Genomic DNA, 23,644 nt, shown 5'->3' with positions numbered 1-23,644 from the left:
TTTGATAATGAGGGTTTCATTTGATATTTTTAAAGGAATCTCAAGAAGTCAATTAAATTAAATCATTCGTAAAATAGATAATTTTTGCAGAGAAGTAAGTACAGAAAAAAAACATTGTTTATTTATTTGCCAAATTACTTATATTAATAAGTTCATAAGGTGAATAAGTTATAATTAAAATATTTTTATTCTTATGTTTATTTATCGAATTAATTTATAATAATAAAATTAGTGAAATTTTTCAGTGACACGAGATTTGATATTAATCAGTTAAGAACTTACTGGAAGAGAGATTTATATAAAACCTTTTTAATAACTGTAACCTTTTTCGAAGTTCGCTGGTACGTGTTAATGTCATTTGTTGTAAAAAGTTCACGTCCAATACAATACATAAAATAGGTATTTGGAAATAAGAACCCGGCTTAATATAATTAAGATTATATTGAATGATAAGAATCCCTAACATTTAATTATGAACCTCCGCAACTCGTAGAAGGTAAATTATGAAATAGCATTTATAAAAAGAGATTTAAATTTCGTGTAAGTTTGACCTTTAAACAAATACTAACAATATATCTAAATTGTAATTAACATATTTATTACAACCCACTCGTAACAAATTAAAACTTTTTTTTTATTGTACACCATTGTATTTGTTTACATTTCATTTAGAAAAAAATCATGTATGTGTGTAGAAATTTAAATGATATGTCGAGATTATTTATTTTTTTAGAAATTCCGTAGTGTTTACTGGCTGTTTGACAAAAATCTTAGTCATAACGGATTTTAAGTTGTAGACAAAAATAATAATATATTTATAATAAATGTAATCAATCTAGTGTCTTGACTTATAACTTTTTGAGTACCTGGTTTTTGTTTTGACGTTAGTATCCCGGGCAACGTGTGCCGATCGATGTGACGATAAAGGAATGCAAATGCAATGACACATAATAAACAACCGATTTGCACGATTATTATGATGAAACTTTTATTATTTAATATAGACTTTAAAGACATTTACTTTAGATATTTTTCTCCAAGGCGTTATAGTATTATATGGTAGGCGTCAAGCCTGAGGTATATTCGCGGTATAAAGTTGTTTTCTTGGATGTTATCACCCTTTACAAAACGCTTCGAAAAATATTTCTATACGGTACACCAGTCAGGCTAGCACCGGCCATCGCGTAGGGTGCCGCGCGTCTTTATTGAAACGGGTATGAATAGCGAAATGTTACATTTATAGATAATTAAAAAAATCATAATTTAAAAGATGTATTAGTTATATTTAAAATCTGCGATATTTTCTCTCCTATTTTTTTTTTAATTAGCGAGCGAATTTTTCAATTAATTTTTGTAGACCCAAAATTTTTTCAGCTCACGTTTTCTACAACCTATTTGCTGTTACATGCTTTGTTTTTTTTTTTAAATACACGTGCATGTGCTTTGTCATATGAATATGATGAAAAGTTGTAAAATTACCCAAACTTTATATAAATATTACTGTAAAGTAGGTCGTTAGTATAATGTATATTAATGTTTTTAGGTCAATATGTCGAAGTATTGACTTTTAAATTATAGATTTGATTTTATAAATGACATTTTAGACCCACTTTTTTGTGTAAGCTTAGTTTAGTAATTTAGATATTTCATATCTAATGACGTGCGTAACTGACGTCGTACGCTAGAAATTACAGATTAAATTTGATGTAAAGGTTTTTTTTTTTAATTAATTTTAACCAGCAAGGGTCGCATCGGTTCTGGTATTTTTTTATTAATATATTATTTGTTTACAGTTAATGATGGGTGAGCGTATCAAACGCGTCGGTGCACCGTTCTACGCCCCTCCAAGGAAGACGTCCGCTGAAATCATCAGCGAAGCTCGAGCTGCTATCACTGCAGGCAAGTCGTATGACTATTATCATTTTAAAGCTGTAATTTTTTTTTTATAACGATTTTGCTTTTTAATCGAATTAATATTATCTATCTTATAACTTACAAAGGAAACCAGCGAACTGCGTACAACTTACCATTCAATGATCGCCGTGTCACAGATTATCTGAATGTGGTCTATTAGTGAATGTATATTTGTGAACGCAGACGCTGACGATATTCTGGATTCTTAAAATACAGAACACGTCACCATCAGAACATTGTGTAGAAGTATGTTGTCTATTCTAAGGCATTGTATGAACGTGTCCTGGCAGTGTTATCTGTGACTTGTGACGAGCTCACACAACATGGCGACGGAACGAGTATCACACGCTTGGCAGTTAATACTCGCGTTAACATTTTGTATGGAGAAACAATTTTGTTTGATTTTATATTTTGTAAGCCTCCAGATGTTTTAATATTCGTTCTTCTATAAGGAACGAGACCAAAAGAATTCATAAAAAACATCAAAATCGGTTCAGCCGTTATCATAGCATACACAATATTTGATAACACAACGTTAGTTACAACTAACCAGACAATAATATTTTCTATATATATAAGAGATTTCGTCCTATATATAGACACATCACGATATCCATGGAACCATAAAGCGTGGAGACTTGAAACTTGGTAGGGAGATTCATTCCAACGAATAGAGATCAGCTAAGAACGGATTTTTTTAAAATTCCAACCACCATGGGCGTTGCGGGAGTGACAACAATGAAAAATTCCTATTATTGAAATATAGTTCATACATGCTTCAAATTTTGTAGGGTTTTCCTGTGTGATGAATTATCTACGAGTGAATTTTATAATAATATATCCCTAATAATGATTGCGGGGGTGGGTGTACATATATATATATATATTTATAAATAATGTTTTCGTTTTTATGTTTGTTCAGTAATAGTCGATAAAATGTCCTGTACTGAATAGGTGTTTGAAATAGAAGCATCATTTTGGTATATTTATCTGACCACAGCCATTAAAATAAAATATCTCATATTATTGTGCTTTACGAAATTAATAATATTTTATCCAATCGTGATATTATATAAACGCTAAAATTCACATTACCAGCGCGACATCACGCGGAACAGGCTGGAAACACGCGATGTTCGCCACTTTTATTGGCGCGTAAAACGCCATTTTTGTACAATTTTAGCTGTGTCGACCTTCAGTGGACTTTGAAAGGTTTTTTAATGTCATGCTGATAGGAAAACTATGCCTACTTACACAAATATGTATGATTGAAGGTGTTATTAAAGCATACAATTTCTTTTTTCGCCATATTTTAAAGTATTCATCATAATTTGAAAAATATTTGTTTTGGAAATTGCAATAGCTTTTAAGGTTAAAATTTAAAAAATGTGTCATCATTATTTAATGACATACAAGAAAATTATTATTCAGTATAAAATTCTGAAATTTATTTTATTAAATATTAAAACTACAAGCTTTATTATATGTTGTAAGTATATAAAAACTATTTTTCAATAAATAATCTAAATACCAGGTTTAAGGACTCTAACTAGTATCCTTTACGAATATATAATATACAGTGTATGTCTGTCATTATTTTTTTTAACTATGGCTTCATTCGCACCGGAATCGTGTAACATTCTGCCAAAGTCAACGTTTTTATTTGTTGGGCGAATTATAATATAGGGTACTGTGTGGAGAAAACACGAAGGAGTGTGTCGAATGGAGTAAAGTCGTTTATTTATTATTATTATTAGAAGACTCTAGTTATATTTTCATCAACACATTATAAGGCACTGAAACTTTTCTATTGTTCAAAGTCATTCAACTCGAGTTCAGTGTTTTTGGCTGTTGTTGGTTTTGTTAGAGAATCGGTTGCCATGGAAACGTGAAACATTTGACGTGAAACCTCTAAATATTCGCATTTTAAGAAATAGGATACTTTTATAAAATTGATTCTCTGTCTACACAATTGGCTATTTTGTGCGGTTATAATTTTTATTGTTGTAACCTAGACAACAAAACGACACTTTTTTTTATGACAACACTATCTATTAATATCGTATTAGTGGTATAGTATATTTATCCTTAAGCTTAGTAACGAAACAAAAAAAGTAATGTAAAGAACCAGTTTCACTAAACTATGTTTATTAAATCGAATCGAGGCATTTACTCACGAACCTGCAAAAATATACATAATTATCTGTGAAAATATATTAAATAAACAGCGCATTATAAAACGTAACGTTAAATTAAAGACGACCAAATTGGAGAAATCACTTTTAACACGACACGACACGCGATGCACCACTTTATCCCTTGATCGTATATATCCCTCGATAGTCGATACGTCACTTGTTAGCTAATGCGACCAAATTTTATATGTCGTTTTTTGTATAGATCTGGCACACAAAAAGCTTTCTTTTCAGTTTACTAGGTGTAACATGTCAAAATCCTGTTGTCAATTTATTGGCATAAATAATTGTGATAATAGTTGAAAAAAAAAAACAGATTACGTTACTATGGCTAAAAGAAACCCGGGGTGGGAATTGACATTTCAGTTTTGACAATACATTAAAGTCCATCAGCCATTCGAAGGACCGCTAGAGCAGCAATTAATATTATTAGTCTTAGTTTTTCATTTTTTATACAGTATATATCTCTTTATGTTTGCATTTAATTGAACTTTTGTTGTTTTAGATCTAGCAACATATTATGTAGTTCCTATTTGTGACTTCAGTCGAGACTAAAAAATAGTTAAGTTAAATTTTATTTCATTCAAAATTTAATCCCGGATAGTGTCTCATCTATTCTACACGACACTGGCAGAATACTGTGCACATCTTTGCACGGATGAAGGGCATATTATTAAAAGAAATTAACGACTTAAGACATTTAAACAGAATAAAGTGCGTTGTGAGACGCTCGATACATGTAACAGTCCATCAAACGCCTTAACAAGACGGTATTTATTTAACCTTGTTTGGGGAAATTGGTCTAAGTTGTAGCTATTGAAATTCCAAGTGAAAAGTGAAATTTTTCTATGTTTAAAAATATTAATTATTTTATAATTTAAAACGTCTTCAAGAACGACTACGACACCAACATTTTGAATAACATTAAGCGTACAATAATACAACGTATAGGATGATAAACTGCGAAGAAACTTAAAAAAAAATAGTGCGTGGAGTCCCTCCGCGCGGAAGAAGTGAAACTTCGTAATGTGGAAATGAAAATAGGAAGGGGTAGAAATCAATGTTTAATGATCTCATATTGTTAATTTAAGACAAACTTTATAAACATTGCTCACAATTCACAATTGACCCACCCTATTACTCTCGCTCCGTCTCTTTCTATCCCCCCTCCCCAGGAACGTTGAAAGTGTAACGCAACCTCGTTGGAGGTAGCATTAGAGGTTTCACTTAAAAAAAAAAACTTTTTTATGTTAATGTTTTATAATATAGATTTAAATTAGTTATTATATGATAACGGAGTGCTTTTAAAGCTTAGTAGGTATCTTTCTTTTCACAGCAGACATGAGTGGTGCGAGCGGGTTAGGCCTTCGCCCTTTACGCACACGCCGGCCGTTTACACCTCGGGAGCCCCAGAGGACTCTACTGTCGGACACGAGACGAGTTGACACACGTCCCACCAGCGGCTTTGAGTACGACGCCATTATGTTAACTTTGACGAGAATCAATAAAATTATACTCTCAACATAATAAGTTATACGTACAAGAAAACAAAACGAAATTTTCTTTATAATCCAATCTACAATTTTTTTCTTTATTATGGATGCGTTCCAGATAATAAAGTGAATAGAAAAAAATATTTTATTTTATTTGTTTTTAAATAGAATTGACAAAAATATTGACGATTATCGTTGACAGTTTAATGACACTCATTCGATCGAATATTTACAGTCTGAAGTATCAAACGGTTCAAGAGAGTAGCGAGGATGCGTTTATGAATTACCAGGTATCGGAACAAGAGCACGTCTCAAACGGTGTTCCGTTCGGAGAAAATCAGCAGCAAAGAAAGAAAACGGTAAGTGCCGTCACGTATATACTGCGACTGTAGAACATAGTGCGTAGGCAGGTAGTTTAAAGCTGCTTGGAGCAGATAATGCGCGCCAAGAAGTTGGTGAGTTTAGCGCGGGTTGGAAATCTTAGAAAGTTTTACAAAATTTTAGCTTTAAGTTGTTGTATAATTTATGATATAAATATAGTGGACGTATACCAAAAAATTAAAAAGTTCGATAATAAAATATAATTATTTTCTTACGAGAAAACATTGCTATGTTTTTGCTAGGAACCTTGTTTTTCCACCAAAAAAAAAAAACAAAACACGCTTATCTATCATCATCATCATCATCATCAGCCTATCAGAGCCCACTGCTGAGCAAAGGCCTCTTCTCACATGGAGAAGGTTAGAGCATTAATCACCACGCTTGCTCAAGACGGGTTGGCGATTTCAATCTTATAATTTGAAATTATAAGCCCAGGTTTCCTCACGATGTTTTCCTTCACCGTCCGTCAGTGGTGTCTAAATACTCTCAGAAAGTACATATGATTCCGAAAAGGTCACATTGGTACTTGCCAGATTTCGAACCCGCGCTTTCACGTATGAGAGGCGGGCCTTTAACCTCCAGGCCACCATGACTATATATACGCCTATATATAAGACTGTAAATTTATGTTTTATAGTTGAAGTCTACGAAATCTATTAAAGGCGCCGACGCTTGGAGCGGTTTTCCTAAGCTGCCTCACCTCAGCGGAAAAAGCAAGCCGTTACATAGAAGGAATACAATAGGACAGAACGATGGTAAGTAACGAAATATTAAAGTGGGCCTAAAAATATTATATTTACAAAAAATAGGTACAAAATATTCAAGTTGTATTGGCAAAGAAATATATTATTATAATCATGGAGTGTTTAAGATTGTGAGATGTCTCTTAGACATTAATTTTAAAGGTTGTCGTAATATCCATCAGAGATTTAAACAGAACCTCTTCCAGTCATCCTGTATAATTCTTACAGCATCCGATTCAAGTAAGGAGCTGGCTCAATCTATATCAGTTACACGTCCTTTATCTGTTAGTAACGGTCCACTCTCGTATCTCAGATCGTTTCACGAAAAAAGTCAATGTAAGAAACTTTTTATACAAAAAACACAAAAAATTCTGTATCTATTTTTGTACGCGAAGATAAAGATTTGGTATAACAGTTTGCAGTACAGATAGCTCTAGCAGAAGTAAAACTTTGGGTGAGAAGTCGGTATCTTACGACGAGGGTACCCTGGGCGAGGTGTCCGTGAGACACCTCGATGTACAGCTTCTTGTCACCAGCGAGGATTGTCACAAGTCAGTAATATAAACAACAAAAGCCAATTTCTATCGATTCTGAAGCCTATACATTGATTACTTTAGAACAGATGTTAAGAAATATCCAACGTAGATCTTTAAAGAAATAAAAATAGCGTATGGAAATAATGAGAGACTCAATATTGAACTCGCTTGTTGCATTCAATGTTAGCGAGACATGAACAGATTTTTTATCCTTAATTCAAAGATGAAAGCTCAATAGTGATATGGAAAATACGCTATTTTCTATTTTAAAACTTTTTCCAAATTTAAAGTCGCAATTTATGAGATCCGGATGTTAGTGGGGATGAGTTTCTGAATGACGTCATCATTTCCAGCATGACAGCCTTAGAGATATCAGAGGCGCTGACCCAGAAGAATCAGAGCGTTGATCGCGTGCTGTTTCTACTGGACGCTCTCCAAAAGACCGTCGAGGAGACCAGCCCCGGGGACAGTCTCCGCGAGCTGGTGCTCCGAGCACTGCTCTCTCGAACTCGTGATGATAGTGAGAGGGTCCTCGTCAAGGTCGCCAGAGTCATGCTGACGGTAACTCTCTGGTGATATCTCGAAGCTTAGGATCCTAATACATGTAAATGAAACTAACATTTCCGGATCACTACGCGTTAAGTATTAATTTCAGAGTTACATACTCCCGATTTTCGGTTACTTTGCAGCGAGCGTGATCACGGGCGGACGAGACGTGCCGCAGAGCAACCGAAACGTCGGGAGTATGTGGTTCGAAAATGTTATTTCCATTTATATAAATACTCGCGAAAGTCTTAGATCTCATAATACCTGGCTGGAGATTTGGTTAACCAACTGTTATATTTTAATGTTTTAGTTAAAAACGTTCTTTAAATACGTCTTTAAAAGCTTTACCTGTAACATAATTAATTTCGGACAGAAAATTAAATATATATATATATTTCCTCTCAAGTCTCTGTTATTAAAGATTCAGGACAAAAAATACTCAACAAACAAACAAACATTCCTATCTTACTACCAAGATATATATACAGTTGCTATGATAATTTCAAGATGCGTGTCACTGGAGCGTATTTGACTGCTGCTAGCAAACTTGTCTTCAAAATCGCCAGCAACGATAAGAATGATAGTGTCTTCAAGAATGGGAATCTTCTCGGTAAGCAATTGACAAATTAGTAAAATATTTTGTTTTTTCCTTAAAATATGAATTTTGTTAGTCATAACTTGAGAATTTTTTTTGAACTTTATTAATTGATATATATGTATATACAGCATGTGAATTACAGTAAAGCAAAAAAATGTAAAACGAATTAGCATTCTGTTTCGAAATTTAATGAGAAATGCCTGGATGATTACAAGTTCTTAACTTATTCTTATTTGATGGCTTAAAAAATAGGGGAAACTAATTTCCATATCACAGGAAGCTAGGAAACAAATAGCTTTCGTTGTATAAGTTGTAACAATGAGGAGTTGTCATTAGAACTGATCGTGGAGTCGTGTGCACGCGCGTGTCCCCTGTCTGAGAGCTCGAGTGTGTTGCACGCAATGGGTGCTCTGCGAGTGTTGGCGCTGGAGCCTTCCCTGGCGGCCCGCAGCCGGACGGCCGGGGCTCTACACCTCGCCGTCCTGCATCTCAAAATCATTAATAACGCAGTACGTGACGGATAGTCCTCAATCGTATAATTCGGACTACTACACGTTAAGCATTTATTATGACTCGTTAATTTTTCTTCGTGGAACTGAGCTAATTATCTTAATAGAAAGCTGAACGTCCGAGGCAAGTGACGGAGGAGACGACGCACGCGCTGTACCAGTTGACTGGAGCTCTGAGGAACCTCGCTGGCAGCGGGTGGCAGGAGAGGGAGGGGGAGGAGGAGCGGAGCGGGGAGGGGGACGCGGGGAGGGAGTTCGCCAGCAGCGGAGCCATAGGAGAGCTCATCAACGCCTTGACATTACATACAGATCGAGATGTACTCACTAACGTTGCGAGGTGTCTAAGGTAGGGACAGTCTTAACCGAGTCATTTCCTGATGACTTATATTAGAGAATCGCCCACCTTGCCTCCAGCGTGTTGTCATCATGGCAGTCTTGTTTGAACGCCTTGTGTTCCTGTCCGGGAGCGTCTCGTGCCTTGCTAACAGCACTGGGAGCGTGCGCCGCGAGGGCAGCGCTGGCTGTGAGACTCGCCTACACGTTGGGCAACATGGCCGCCCACTGCGATCAGGCTAGGATAGACGTAAGTCTTACAAAGAGAACGCCAGAAAACTTTCACTACTATAGCAATAACATCCCAACACTTGCCAAAAAAAAAAAAATTAAGTATATCTTTCGATTCTATTCCAATAAGTCGGAAGACAATTGATATATTGCAATGTTTATTAGAAACAGTCCCTTTGATACCAGATATACAGCGAGAAGGGCAGCATCGATGTACTGTTGACTATACTGGAGTCGTACACTCAACGTAACGACAACGACACGAGAGACCACGACAACGATCCGGACTTACATCTAATAGGTGCCTTTATTATATTATTACCGTCTAATAAAAATCTGAATAGAAACGTTTTCTGTGATGATCCCAAAATGTATGTATATAGAGTGAATTCTGCGTTCGTGGAAAACCAAAATATAAAACAGCCTATTGGCCATTAGTTGCAAATTCTTTTCGTGTGAGGAAATACTTATAGTGGAAGATATACGATGTCAATATATGATCTCTTGGTTGCAGGTTCCGATCTCGGCGGATCGGACGGCTCAAACGAGGACGTCCTCATAAAGGTTGGGATCTTTAATTTATGGACTAATTGTGAAGTACCTATTGATGTTATTATATAAATGTCATTGTAGTTCAGGTTATATTTGCACAATTCGTTGAACACGTATTCAGTCAATGGCATTCCATTTCATCCAACTCATTAGACAGTTCGAGTGGTCGCGAATCTCTGTCTGACGGAGGAAACAGGCCGCGGGCTGGTGGAACACGCCGATAGAACTGTGAGGGCGATGCTGAGCTGTCTGGAGGTGGCGGCCAGGGTTGGGGGGAAGGAAGTAGGTCGAGGTTTTACTTTATGAAAGAGATTAAGATTACATTTATAATTTTTTGTCAGAATGGTCTAAGTAATTTAATGACTTTGTTAAAAAAAAATTGATGGAACAAGCAAGTCAAAATTGATAGAAATTTATGAGTTTTCTTGAGAAGAAGTTCAAAGATAATCGGAATTTACTGTCTGATGGAAAGGAAAGTCACCAAGTAACCAATCGTTAAGTTTTCTATTTCTTGATATAAAGCTAACAGATGCAGAGCGGAGGTCCAGCGAGGAACGTCGCGAGGAACTGGCGACGGCCGCACTGGCCACCATCAACAACATCACCTTCTACTTTGAGCCTACAGACTCCACACACTTTGATACGTTGGACCACTTGGTTAAAGGTCGGTTAGCTATTTCTTGATGTGAATGAGAATAAAAAATATAGATCTATGTTTGCAAATGGAGCTCGAGAGTGTGATTAGTTCTTTGAGACAACATCAAGGAGAGGATTGTGATATAAGTTTTTAGAATAAGAATAAATAGGCAATTTAATATTTTTTTTATGTTCCTAGTAACATGTGGCTGGTTGTCTCACGGTGGGCTCCCGACACACGAGGCGGTCCGAGCGCTCGGTAACCTCACCCGGTGTGATCGCGCCGCTCGTGCCGCCGTCCTGTACGGGGCCTTAGACGCTTTACCATCTTTACACGCTCACGGTGACTTTCACAACCTTCCTTTAAGCCATGATACAAAATTATTTCAATTGTTGCTTATTACATTTATCTGTAAAGTTTAACTATCAGTCTGGTTGATGATAACAGCACAATCTCTGCAGAAGCTTCTTCACGTTTTCCTTGAATAAGGAATTATATGTAAGAGAGAATACGGACGTAAAAAACAGTTCAAATACTTTGCTGTGGTCATATAAAATTTCCTATATTGTTGTGGCAAAAAACAAAACACTGTTCTGCCAGACGACGAGGAGGTTCGCAGCGCGTCCGCTGGTGTTTTGGTGAACGTGTGCGGTGTGAGCGTGGGCGGCGGAGTGCAGGAAGCCGGGGGCGCGGCCGCTAGGGCTCTGGCCGCGGCTGCGAGGATGAAGGACGTCCGCTCGGGGGCGCTGCTGGCGCGAGCCGTGTGGAACGCTCTCGAACAACGGCCGTTGGACCTCCACAACGCTAGGATGGCGGCCGCGGCGCTAGCGACCTTCATAGGCAAGTCAATTAAACAACATTTACAGCAAATAATGACACAGATATGATCTAGTATGAGTAAGCAATGAATAATAAACATTAGTATGACTTATTTATATTTCACATATATTTACAACAATGAGAGCTTATGAAATTATCGATAGTATGGTTGAAATGATTTTCTTCGTCTGATATAATAAGTTGCATTTATATCTAGGTAGCTATCTAGCTAAATCTTAACAGGAACTTATTTTTTACGACATATGTAGGTACAATGAGCATAAGGTCATCCAATAATGTAAAATTTAGTCTGAAATGGTTTACTGCTTAAGTTTTTTGGTGATAGTGAAGTTATATAATGAATTAAAACGAGACTAATTCAGTACTATCCACATGTTTGGTCTCGATGACCATGTGACTCCGTGGCGCAACGGTAGCGCGTCTGACTCCAGATCAGAAGGTTGCGTGTTCAAATCACGTCGGGGTCAATGATATATATATTTTATTATCATTTACACCTATATTATTATTTATTTTGATTAACTCATTTACAGTGCACATATTGATATGTAATTTGTTTGGTAAAATATTACTCTTGAGAGTAATATGATTTTTTTTTTATGTTTCCATTAATTTAAGTACCAACAGATAGTTAGAATAAAAACGCTTCTGGTCATGTAAAAATAATATTATTTTTATTATCTGTATGTAATTTAAAAGCATTATTTTAGTCTACGGTTACTGACAATTGACAAAAGTCAATCGCCATTTTGAAATTACCTTTAAAAACCCTCGTTTTGTTTAAATACGATATGATTATTATAAAATATATTTTATTTTTGATTGCGAAACAGTATCGGTATGTTATGTCATAAAATGTTTATTATGATTTGTTCTAGAAGACGAGTCATTGTTCGCTATGTGTGAAGCCGCAAAGTGCGAGGAGCGACGCGCAAGCGACCCAGATATAATGAAAAACCACAGTGTAATAATAATAAATATTTTGTACACAGGCATGAAGTTAAGATTTTAAATTATTGTGACAAAATTTTTACTCTGCTTCTACATCGTTAAAATAAATAATTATATTGATTGTTAATATAGAACCTAAAATAGAATATTTCGATTTGATTTAAAAAATGTTTCTTAGGTTAAATTGGGTTTGGAAGGTCGAGGCTACCACCGGGAGCATGTTGAATCGAAATTTTCTTTGAGCGTGGAAGAAGACTTGCACCTGGAAGAGGAGTTTGAAGAAGAAGGGGAAAGGTGACGGAGAATGTTTTAGTTGTAACCAATAAGAATAATATGAAGTGTTAATAAAACTTAACGCTTTTTGAGTTTTAGTTTGTTTTCTATGTACCTATGAATTTTATACTTGTGGAGCTACAGTAATTACGAAAGTTTTGGCAATTAGTCTTTATAAAAGATGTATATTATATCAGATGGTCAGGCTCGGACCTGGGTTTCGAGGAGGGCAGTCCGGAGCCCTGCTCGTGCGGACGCTGCGCCCGCGGCAGCTCATGGAGGGCCCTCGCCGACGTGGCGCTGCCGTTGCTGCAAAGACTGCTGCCAGCACGACGAGATGCAGCAGTCGGCACAGATTAATAATAAAAAATAAATGTGTATACGATGTATGTTGTTATATATTATATGTATAATTGTTCGATTTTACTTTAATCCTTGCTGGACGGAAACGTTCATTTCTAAATTTAAAAAATAAAAAAAATAATTATCTCAAATGCGTTTTATTCTTTCATTCATATGTTCTAAATTCAAATTGAACTCCCAAAACGAGATCTCTACAAAAAAAAAAAAACATGAAATTAAAAATAAATATGTTAAATTTTGAGATCTTTGCGAAATATGTTTTCATAGTAATTATAAAATATAGAAATAGCAATTATAAAATTGTACTTATAAATACGGTCCGAATAAATTAATTAAAAAAAAATTGCCTTTAGAAAGGTAGATGCTTTTGCAGTACCGAAGTGTCACAAGCAACATATTACGTGTCACATATGATATTCGTGTTTATATTTCTGAGTGTCCATAATTTACTTACAATTCACCTTAATACCAGGACCTTGAGCTGTTTCGTACGATATTTCCCAAAGTACAGGTTCAGTTACTTAGTGATTCTTGTTTCGTCGTGTTACACTTACATAATGAGTGTTGAGGATTTTTGTCACTAATAATAAAGTAATGTAAGTAAATTATTTCGTTACAATAAACATATTAGGCACACATTACAATGATAGTTATTAAATTTTTACCTTGTTTAAATATTATCTTTTAAAATAAACTTAACAGATTTCAACTCGACTCGATTCGACTTTAATTATACACGTTACGTTATTAGTCAATAACACCATCAAAATTGCGGAACTTCTTTTAAAAGTTAACAGATAAACGTTTACACAGGAAACGGAAGTCAATAAGCTGGCGCTGGACGGTCAGTAATTTGTAAACGTCAAATTGACGACAAGTTGGCAATAGTGGTGCAATACACATTTTATACACAATACAAAATTACTTAAAGTTCCGATATCCAGGACCTACAACGGTCCGCCTTCTTATATAGCATGATGATATTTAATAACAATTTACATATTTTATGTATGTATAATTTATGATTAAAAAATGATGCACATCGTTCTGTGTTCTGCCTCCTTTTTAATATTCACTAAATACTTCAAGTTATTGAACGTGCCTATTTAATTCTATTTATTAATAAATAGTCGAAGTTCTATACGTAAGAGTATTTTGGAATTTTTCGACTGTTCTAGATTTCATCGACTTTTTGAACAGTATATTTCCCGAATACCTTTTCTTTATTCAAAACATAACTCCCACGACCAAATTTTACTTTTAACAATAAAAAAAATGTGATCAAATTTTAATTGCAATGAGAATTGTAAATTACTTCTTGTTAAGTAATAAATAAGTAATTAAAATAAGTGCCTAATTATATGACAATGAAGTGAAGAATTTTGATGACGTTCTTATAATACCCACTCGAAATGTGTAAAATATCAATCGAGATGTTCTCATACAAATTAGTAGTGTTTTATTATTCACGAACAGCCTGTATATAAGTGTAATGAGTGTGTAGGTTTAATAGGGACGTTTGTGTGTATAAGATATCCCTGGCAGCTAACTCTAGAACGATTTGTGTGCTGCCACTGACGCCTTAACATCTGGTCATTAAGGAAGACGCCATTACAATTATCGCTAACTAATTATAATATGAATGAAAAGTGTCAAAATTTATGAAACACGTCATTAGGGCGGTTATAAATTTAAAAGAACGTCAAACTAACCAAGTATTTGATTGACAGTCGGCAAAGAAATGGGTCGGAGAAGCTGTTATGGAGTTTTCCTAGTGATATCACTGTTCGCAAACGCGGTCTGCCTGCCGATGTACGCCGTGCGGCCGAGACGGCAATCTGACGTGAGTACATTTGTTATACAAAAAGGGATTAATGTCATAAATTGTTTGAAACGAAACTGTTTAACAAAAATAATTTTTGAGAAGTAAAAAAAATCAATAAATTGCAAACCTTTTTAGCTTAAGTCAATTTAAATAATGCACGTTCTTTACCGATTCGCTCTTAACATATAAATCGAATCCAAGCTCTAGATCACAGCCTTCAGAGTTTCAATATTAATATTCTCATTACTAGCGGTATGTGGTTTACGTTTCGTCAAAAGTAATTATGATATTAGAACCGGTTTATAATATTTATAACTTATAATTTTCTGCAATAGCCTTTGGGTTAGAGGACTTGTACTAATTTTATAAATTTTTTAGCCATGTTCTTTATGTTATTACAGTTAAATAAGTATCTTTTTTTTTTTACATCATATGACATTGCTCTGCGAAAACAGCTTAAACAGAAAAAGGTTTTTTAATCGCTTCTTTTTGAGATCTGTGTTTTTACTATATTAATTGGAATGTATTTGAATTATCTGTTTAATTTGGAGTGTTTACTTAAAATTATAGAAAAAATATTTGTATGCAAAAGAAATAAGTATACGAAAATAATACTTGTTTATTTTACTATTATATTTCGGAGAACTATATAACATTATTTTTTTACGTGTTTCGAAACGGACAATTGCACTTTAAAAAAAAAAACATTATATTGCATGTTGAAACGTCATTATACCGCTGATGTACTGACAATTAATATTTTTAATACTTTGGCGGTAAATGGTTTGCGTCTAAAATTCCTAGCGATGTTTTAATTGTCATAAGGTTTTATATGTGCTTACATACAATATATTACCTACTTTTAATATGCTTATGTACTTAATAATTGCGAAATATTTGTTCAATCTACGATGTGGTTTCAGTTTAAACTAAAATCTTTTTATATAATTTTGTATATTCTATTTTGTTTTTGGTTCAGTATGCTTGACAAATGTTTGTATTGTCAATAACATACGGAGCGTTTAGCAGTTTTCATTCACAAATATTCTCACATAGTATTAACGTAGGCTGTTTAGTAAGAAACGAGAAACGCTTCGTATGTAGTGTGACGAGACAATTCACTGTAAGCCTACCGTATTTTTAACATTACTAAGTTTCGTAAATCAAAAGTTGGTGATAATTTTCCTACCACCATCATAAAATTGCACTTAAAAAAGGTATTCATTTAAACTTTAAAACGATATCATTAGTTAAGTTCCTAAATCAGGTCGTTCAAGGTTTAAATATCTTTAAGAGTAAGACGAAAAAAACAAGTCGCTCCATTTCCCGACTGCATGTTTACACTGTCACTTCCCGGAGTGATACATATGTATATATTTACATATGAAATAAATTATATAATATAAATAACAGAAAAGGTTGTATGTAACCTCCTAAAGTATCTACTGCTTGACTTGGATCAATCAAATTCTGTGAGAGATCGACCTATTTGAAACTCGGTATATGGACTGAAACGTATTTTTTTTTTGCTGCCACGCGAACAAAGTAAATAAACTAAAAATATTCTATTATACATGAAATATTACAAGTGAATATAAATATCGAATTGTAGAGTAATAAACGCTAACTTAGCTTGCAATCTCTTTAAAACTTAAATATGTCATTGTCAGTGTTCAGACCTTGAGTGCTAACCTTATAATTACACTACAGTCTTGCTGCGGTTTTATGACATTTAGTCAAATAATATAGAACCTTTTTAGTATTAAATGTATAATAACTATTTGCAGAGTTCTATTACTGATAGACTAATATTAAAATTCATAGACAAACACAACTACATCGGAGGTGTCTATAAGTAAAAACAATGATATAACGTATCCGCCGTCGCCGACCAATGACGACGACGACTCTGATTTTGACACCTCGTCCCAGCCATCGTCGGGAGGCGGCAGTAGTATATCAAGTCTACTCAACCTCCTTGGAGCTTTCTTCCCAGGATCTAGCAGCTCCGCGGTAAGTAGACCTTGACATTAAGAGCTCATGTCTTCATGAACGATTTGTCTGCTATATTTAAGTTTATCTGAGCACTGACCGTCATTTGATTGTTTGTTGATGTGACGGTAACGGGTTCATATTTAATAACACGTCTGTTAGTCTTTTTATTTAATAATAAAGCTTTTATTTTCTGAACAACAACGCACTATCTAGGAGAAATCGTTGTCCTCTGGACGGGTACAATTTTTTCACACAATTACTTCAAACGCTTCAAACTGGATTATTTATACTTCTTTATTCTTACTTCCCTCACACGAGGAACAACTTATTTGCACACCTTTTCACGTATCTACTTTTTAAATCCACACGCGTGTTCTTTAATGCAAAATCGTAACGATTTTCCACAACCTTTTTTTAATTATTTTCCATCGAGTGACTGCACCGCACCTTTGTTATTGCACAGAAAAGGTAAGAATTTATCATAACTATTTAACGGTGAAATATATTTATATTATAAGCGATGTACATTGAAAGATAATGAGAAAGTTTTTGCAGACCAATAAAATCCAAGAGATCATGCAAAAAATGATAAAAGATTTGGAGAATATGAAGAGTCTTAAGAAAATCACGAAACGAGACGTAACAGATAATGAAATAGATGTGGATTATAAAGAGGTCAAAGAGAGACTCGAGGTGGATGATGTTGTTAGCGATTCTGAGATATCGAACGAAACGAGCGAAGAAGATAATAGGAATAATAGTATGGAAGATTCGGATTCTAATGAGGATTATGACGGCTTTCCGGGGGGTGACGGCCAGGGTGGGGGACTGTTGGGACTGCTGGCCGGTCTCAGTGGCGGAGTAAGTGTTGCTGTCTTAACGAATACAATACATTTGTCTGTGTTTGAATAGACCTTGCATTCATTTTACTACAAACACGTTCTAAATAAAAAATTTTTGTTTGTGTCCGTTTTTTAGGAGGACGGTCAATCTGATTTGGGATCCCTTCTAGGAACTATAAGCGGAATCGTCGCAAATCTCAGTGTAATAAATCCATGAACTATGCACTTGACACGTTTTTTTTTTATTCCATCAACTGAAAGTCGATTCTGTTTTAGGGCGATGGAATCGATTTGAACAGTCTCATCGCTTCTGGATTAGGACTTTTTGTCGGATTACTGGTGAGAATTAGATTTGAAATTACATGGAATTTACATACTATAGAAGGTCACACACAGTGGATCATTTGTTAAATATATTAATTTTTTAATAGTCTGAGGGCGAAGAAAATCCGGGGGCGGTTATAGCGAGCTATTTACTCACTTCTTTGGACACTATCACAGGAGGGGGATCTGTACGTAAATTATATATATGAAAATAGTTTCCATGGAACTGGTAATATTATTTATATGTCGTTTACAGAAAAATAATGGAAAATTCTTCGGTATATTTCTGTCGAAGTTGGTGAAGGGCATCAGCGCTGTGAGTACGACGCCTTTAGTTTGTTTTAGCAATTTCTTATCTTCCATTGTAAGAGGATCCGTTGAAAATGTCTATTTTTAATAACGGTACGTTCTTAAGAAATGATTTTCCAGGCTGTGGACCCTGAGGCGGATTCTGATGAAGAGGATCAGCCGCCCATGAAGGATTCCGCGGGATTTTTCATCAGCCTCCTGATGGGTCTCCTAGGAGACATGTCCAAAGGCAGCTCGGCCTCACACTGACTCACAATGCATTAAAATAAATAATTCCTCTTCGCAATTACCAAATAATAATGATCGTTAGGATGATTTGTAAAAAAAAAGAAGAATATACTAGCAATGTTATTTTATTTACGTCCCATAACAAAATATGAACAAAAGGCGGCACATTCGCCACAACTTATTGGTAAGACCAGGCGACTGAATCCTCGCCTCTGAAGGCTTCGCTTGACTGGTTTGGATCACTTTGTTGGTTTACACCATGTGCTATATACATGTTATTGAATTTTTAATGTCATGAACACTTCAGAGTCCCCGCGAGTCCCCTAACAGCCCCGGGGCTCCGACGCCGCCCTCGCCTCTCTGGACCCTGAAGATGGACATTCTCCGTGCGCTGCTACAGTTCGGCTCTTCAGTCATAGGCCTGGCCTCGTCCGCCGTCTTCTCGTCTTCCTCGTCGTTCGGTTAATGTGCCGTAATAAATATATTTACATAACAATGTCTCTTATTTTATTTACTCAAAGCCGCTTCTCGCCCGTCGTCGTCAAACCCAACTCGTAGATCTGTGGAAGGTTTAATTTTGATAATTATCATATCCCTACATGTTTTCATTTTTTTTAATTAATTCTTGTTTTATTTATGGCTGCGAAATAATACATTTGATTTTTTTCTTTGGTAACAAATAAGTAATTTGTACTAACGTTAACGTTCGGAGGCGTCGAGAGGACGTAAACGATGACATCGGCGACCTCTTTGGGGTCCAACATAGGCTCGTCTGAGGGTCGCGCTTCGGTCAGCTCAGTGCGGACGAGACCGGGGGATAGGTTCTGTTAATATTTGTATATCTCTATAAAGATTATTCGTGACTTGACACTGTCGTCACGTTTATAATATTACTTTGTTGGGATCGCTGTACATTTTTGTTGGTTTAAGCAGATATTACGGAAATATTCCACGAAATTAATGTGACCATTCAGTCAAAACATTTCTATAACAATAAACATCAGATATCAATTATTTACAGTTTGTATAACGTGTCTCATCAATTAATTTGTATACAGACGAGACACCCGCTGACACAGTAGTCTGATCCGTATAAAGTGTGGTCAAAAATAACCAGATCAAGTTAGAGCTGCTGTCTGTTGTAGCGATATTTAGAACAAATTAGAAGCCTTCAAGACCTATATCCTTAGTCCAAGTTTGCCTCGTCATAGTTAGGTGCTATTAATGTAACATTTTTCAAAGTTAAACCGTAAATATTCCGTATACGTAAATTCGACAGCACCAGTCTGTTACGTACCGTCAGTTTAATCTGACTGTTACAGTCGGCCAGCTCGTTATTCAGCGATGACGAGAAGGCGGTGGCCGCGTGCTTGGTGCAAGAGTACACGTTGAAGTAGGAACTGAACGGTATGTACTGACCAGCCAGGCTGAACGAGGAAATGCAACGAATGACACACTATACAGTATAGGACGTAAAAACAATTTTTTCGGAGTGTAAGTCATAGAAAAGTTATCGCAATTACTGAAGTTGTTTTTTTTTTTTCGGGAAATCGATCAAAACAATTTTGTAGTGCATAATTTTAGCTACTTTGCTTTTAACATAAAAATATTACATTCACTAATGCACATCACTTAGAATGTATGGTATAAATCAGAATGATAAGGCGCTTAGTCGTCAGCTAACATTTTAACATCAAGTACTTAGTGTGGATATTCACTAAGTCGCTGACCGAAATATAATAGTTTGAATATTAAAAGGTTTTTTGTTACAATCCATACGATGCGAGAGAAAATGCTTTTTATTGTGTTATCAGCAAATATCTTTAGCTGAATAGGCTCAATATTTACCTGGAAACGTTAATAATATGCCCATGGAAGCCTCTCTTCAACATGGAGGCGACGGCTTTCTTGGCGCACATCACCACGCCCGTAAAGTTAACGTTCATGATCGCGAGCAGTTCCTCATCAGACAAGGTCATATCACCAGCACCTTGAACATTCACACTGCAGTTACAACTAGCGTTGTTGACATCGAACCGGTAATTGTTTAGTTTGATAAGGAAGATTTGTTAATAAATTCTACTTGGTCAAGTGAATTTAGATGCCAAAGAAAGATATGTCATTAAGCTAAAAATAACAATAGAAGTGGCTCTATAATTAATATAACATTATTTTGTTAAATAGTATTCTGTATTGATAAGGTCCAATAATCGTTATTATAATCAAGCCAAGTGAATGTTATTTAAAAAAAATCTAAATGTAGATATATACAATACAAAAAAAAAGGTGCTATGTGACATACACTTTATTTACATGTAGGTATGCGGAGTATACCTGTTATTCGGCCCGCTTTGAAGATTCCAGCGTTGTTGATAAGTATATCCGTACCGCCGTGGAATTCTTCCACCCATTCAAAGGCTGCTGATATATCTTCAAGGTTTCCAATGTCGCATCTTCGTGAATAAATTTCTCCACTACCTGACACGTTCGCGTTTAATTCCTGCGACGGGATAATGTTATTTTTATGATTTTTATGAAAGAAATAATATTAAAAACATTTTTCGAGATGAAACTAATATTTTTCGGATAAATTCGCGTATTTTATTATTTTTAAAAACTTCATACTCCCGACGTTTCGGTTACTTTGCAGCGACCGTTATCACGGGCAGATGAGATGTGAGTTTCCGAGATGTCGTTTATTTTTACTACCACACTAAAAAAACACGCTTAACAGTTCCGTCATAGCTTTCTAATAAAATTTTCCATTGATACGAGAGAAAATTATAACCCTTGTATCTATTTTCGTTGGTCACTCACTTGCACCAGCTGATCCCTCCTGGCGAGTCCAACGACATTCAATCCGAGATCAGCTAAGGCCACCGCCGCAGCAGCACCAATTCCAGAGCTAGCTCCCGTCACCACCGCCGTTTTTCCCACCCAACGCTCCATAACTACAGATAATAACAATACTTTAAAACCGAACTGCATATACTTATTTTCCTCTAGTGTCGGCGATCTCAACACCAATCGACCTGGAAATCGCCGCGTTTTACATAAATGAAAGTTAAATATTTTTTTAATTGTTCCTAAACGATGAGTTTTTAATTGAATGTAAATCAGTTACAGATGAAAAAAGTCATGCAATCTAATACATACCTATTATGCAGGAAAGTTTAGCGGTATCTACGAGGGGCGATCCCTCTATTTCTAGACCGTATTAAAAAAAAATCTGTTAAACACATCTGTACGTAGTTGAGCGTGAAAAAATTCGTAAAAATCGACCATGAGTCCAGAGAGATATTTTCATGTTAATACTGTCAAATGGAATTTTTCATAAAAATGAAGAAAGACGAAATGAGAGCTGTCATCAAATATCTGTTTGAAAAAAATTCTACCAAAGACTCCACAACCACTTGGTGCAAACATTAGGGGACTCTGCCTCTCTATATTTCAAGGTTGCACCCTGGGCTAGAGTTTAATGTGGGGAGATCATCCACGGAAAGGGATAATCGCGAGAGACGCCCATCCATGTCCACTACTGAAGCCATGTCAAAAATATAGGGATAGGGATAAGGAGGCACGTAGTTGAGTTGACAGGGATCACTAATGCAGCGTTTAAAGAGTTTTGACCTACGAATTGCAAATGAAGAAGTTCCCTGCGTGTTGGTTATCTAGTAAAACGATTTGACATTTCAAGGAACAATATCAAGTAGTTCAAAGCCGATAAACAAGATTTTTTGCCAAGTTTCGTAATCATGGCCGAGATCTGGGTCCACCATTTTGTCATGGAAACTAGAAAGCCCTCAATGCCTTGGAAACAAGCCTCCTAATGGATACAAAAAAATTTAAAGTGTCCATTTTGCGGGAGAGGTAATATCGTGCGTTTTTTGTTAAGCTGAAGGATTTAGTGTGGGTGAATACCAAATTCGAAAAGAGAGCTATTATTGTGCAGACCTAATAATAATATTACGGGATTCCGTTAAAGAAAAAGGAGCGGCAAACTTCTAGCCAGTGTGCAGCTTCAACAAGACAATGCATGCACTCACAAAGACGCAGTTGCGATGGCTGCCATTCAACTAATAGGGTTCTTAAAACCGTTGAACTAAATGCACTGACTTGTTAGGAGACTATTTAGAAAAATCAATTATCTTTGCAACTTTAGCCACCGTCCATTATATCGATAATCAATACTTTTGGATCACCTTCCAAACAAGTGACGTTGGACAGCATATATATTTATAATATCTAAGGCTGCAAGTACACGACAAGTTTTATAGAATTTTATAAATAATATTGATTCTAAAACTCAACAAAGTTCATATCGAAGAAAAATATCAATTACATATATTCCTAAGACAGGGTTTTATATTTATATAAATACAATCGTCCACTCACCTCGCTTATTTTTTAAGTTGTATTTAACTGTTAGCTCTCCAAACGACCGGTTTATTCGCTTTCACAACAACCACTGATTTCACTTTCACTTACCATCATAGAAAACTGAAAGTCCTAACGGCGTAAATCCGTAAGAATTTTTTTATTTCTCTAATATCTGGCCAACGCCCCTGACGCACTTAACACTGATTAGTATTATTCCATTGATCGATTATTAAAACTATTAATCAAGAAGTCAAACAGCTGTGCGTTCAATATTGTGATTGGTTCTGTTCTGAATGCATACAAACGATCCAGTGAGTCTCTCTCTTCTACTTAGATTTAAATGTATATCTCAAACACTAATTCCTACTTAAAAATAAGATGACGAGAATCACATTGTTACAAGGGAATTTATTTAGTAAAGATTGCATGACGTCTAATGTTTCTTATGACAATCATTCTTGTAATACACGCCGCGGTATCATCAATATCAACATATTATAAAACAAAGTCCCTCAACGCGTCTGTCTGTCTGTGTGTTCGGGATAAACGGAAAAACTACTGCACCCATTATCAATCAGTTATCACACTCGATAGCGTGATTTTTGAGGAAGATTTTAATATGTAATTTGTTAAGGTTTTGTATTTA

General features: G+C 35.5%; 3 protein-coding genes, 1 long non-coding RNA gene and 1 other non-coding gene across 12 annotated transcripts; 3 read left to right on the top strand and 2 right to left on the bottom strand.

The window, feature by feature from the left end:
- Positions 1–273: 273 nt before the first annotated feature.
- LOC116777715 (armadillo repeat-containing protein 2) lies at positions 274–13,226 on the top strand. Of its 5 annotated transcripts, none has more exons than XM_032671404.2 (21): positions 274–496; positions 1,794–1,899; positions 5,446–5,578; positions 5,838–5,961; positions 6,621–6,738; positions 6,955–7,062; positions 7,142–7,277; positions 7,616–7,823; positions 8,316–8,418; positions 8,743–8,915; positions 9,023–9,261; positions 9,330–9,498; positions 9,666–9,780; positions 9,994–10,043; positions 10,185–10,313; positions 10,554–10,695; positions 10,867–11,010; positions 11,269–11,508; positions 12,387–12,472; positions 12,638–12,753; positions 12,930–13,226. In XM_032671404.2, exons 2-21 carry the CDS (start codon positions 1,797–1,799, stop codon positions 13,090–13,092), a joined length of 2,799 nt encoding a protein of 932 aa, XP_032527295.2. In that variant the 5' UTR covers positions 274–496; positions 1,794–1,796; the 3' UTR covers positions 13,093–13,226. The 5 variants fall into 5 exon arrangements, with proteins under 5 accessions (XP_032527295.2, XP_061382340.1, XP_061382339.1 ...); XM_061526356.1 differs by lacking the exon at positions 274–496 and adding an exon at positions 967–1,214 and having other exon boundaries at positions 12,390–12,472; XM_061526355.1 differs by lacking the exon at positions 274–496 and adding an exon at positions 968–1,214 and having other exon boundaries at positions 5,449–5,578.
- On the top strand, positions 11,904–11,975 carry Trnaw-cca (transfer RNA tryptophan (anticodon CCA)). Its single transcript has one exon. It is a non-coding gene; the product is annotated as a tRNA-Trp (tRNA).
- LOC116777720 (uncharacterized) lies at positions 12,966–14,929 on the bottom strand. The gene is made up of 3 exons (XR_004354076.2): positions 14,808–14,929; positions 13,550–13,675; positions 12,966–13,053 (listed from the first exon to the last, which is right to left on the bottom strand). It is a non-coding gene; the product is annotated as an uncharacterized LOC116777720 (long non-coding RNA).
- Positions 13,507–19,114, top strand: LOC116777718 (uncharacterized). 3 transcript variants are annotated; one of them, XM_061526358.1, is made up of 9 exons: positions 13,507–13,691; positions 14,826–14,938; positions 16,745–16,933; positions 17,471–17,776; positions 17,894–17,959; positions 18,034–18,096; positions 18,189–18,269; positions 18,338–18,397; positions 18,511–19,114. In XM_061526358.1, the coding sequence occupies exons 2-9, from the start codon at positions 14,837–14,839 to the stop codon at positions 18,637–18,639; spliced, it is 996 nt and encodes a 331-aa protein (XP_061382342.1). In that variant the 5' UTR covers positions 13,507–13,691; positions 14,826–14,836; the 3' UTR covers positions 18,640–19,114. The 3 variants fall into 3 exon arrangements, with proteins under 3 accessions (XP_061382342.1, XP_061382343.1, XP_032527305.2); XM_061526359.1 differs by lacking the exon at positions 13,507–13,691 and having other exon boundaries at positions 14,533–14,938; XM_032671414.2 differs by lacking the exons at positions 13,507–13,691; positions 14,826–14,938 and adding an exon at positions 15,861–16,043.
- On the bottom strand, positions 18,726–23,413 carry LOC116777716 (farnesol dehydrogenase-like). Of its 2 annotated transcripts, none has more exons than XM_061526360.1 (7): positions 23,107–23,413; positions 21,436–21,569; positions 20,953–21,118; positions 20,467–20,608; positions 19,916–20,045; positions 19,317–19,442; positions 18,726–19,178 (listed from the first exon to the last, which is right to left on the bottom strand). In XM_061526360.1, exons 2-7 carry the CDS (start codon positions 21,565–21,567, stop codon positions 19,134–19,136), a joined length of 741 nt encoding a protein of 246 aa, XP_061382344.1. In that variant the 5' UTR covers positions 21,568–21,569; positions 23,107–23,413; the 3' UTR covers positions 18,726–19,133. The 2 variants fall into 2 exon arrangements, with proteins under 2 accessions (XP_061382344.1, XP_032527301.2); XM_032671410.2 differs by having other exon boundaries at positions 23,014–23,412.
- Between the last annotated feature and the right edge of the window lie 231 nt (positions 23,414–23,644).

This window comes from Danaus plexippus, chromosome Z (assembly GCF_018135715.1).
Source record: "Danaus plexippus chromosome Z, MEX_DaPlex, whole genome shotgun sequence".
NCBI lineage: Eukaryota > Metazoa > Arthropoda > Insecta > Lepidoptera > Nymphalidae > Danaus > Danaus plexippus.
Note: the sequence above shows the minus strand (reverse complement) of the source record. Positions and strands in the feature narration are given on the sequence as shown.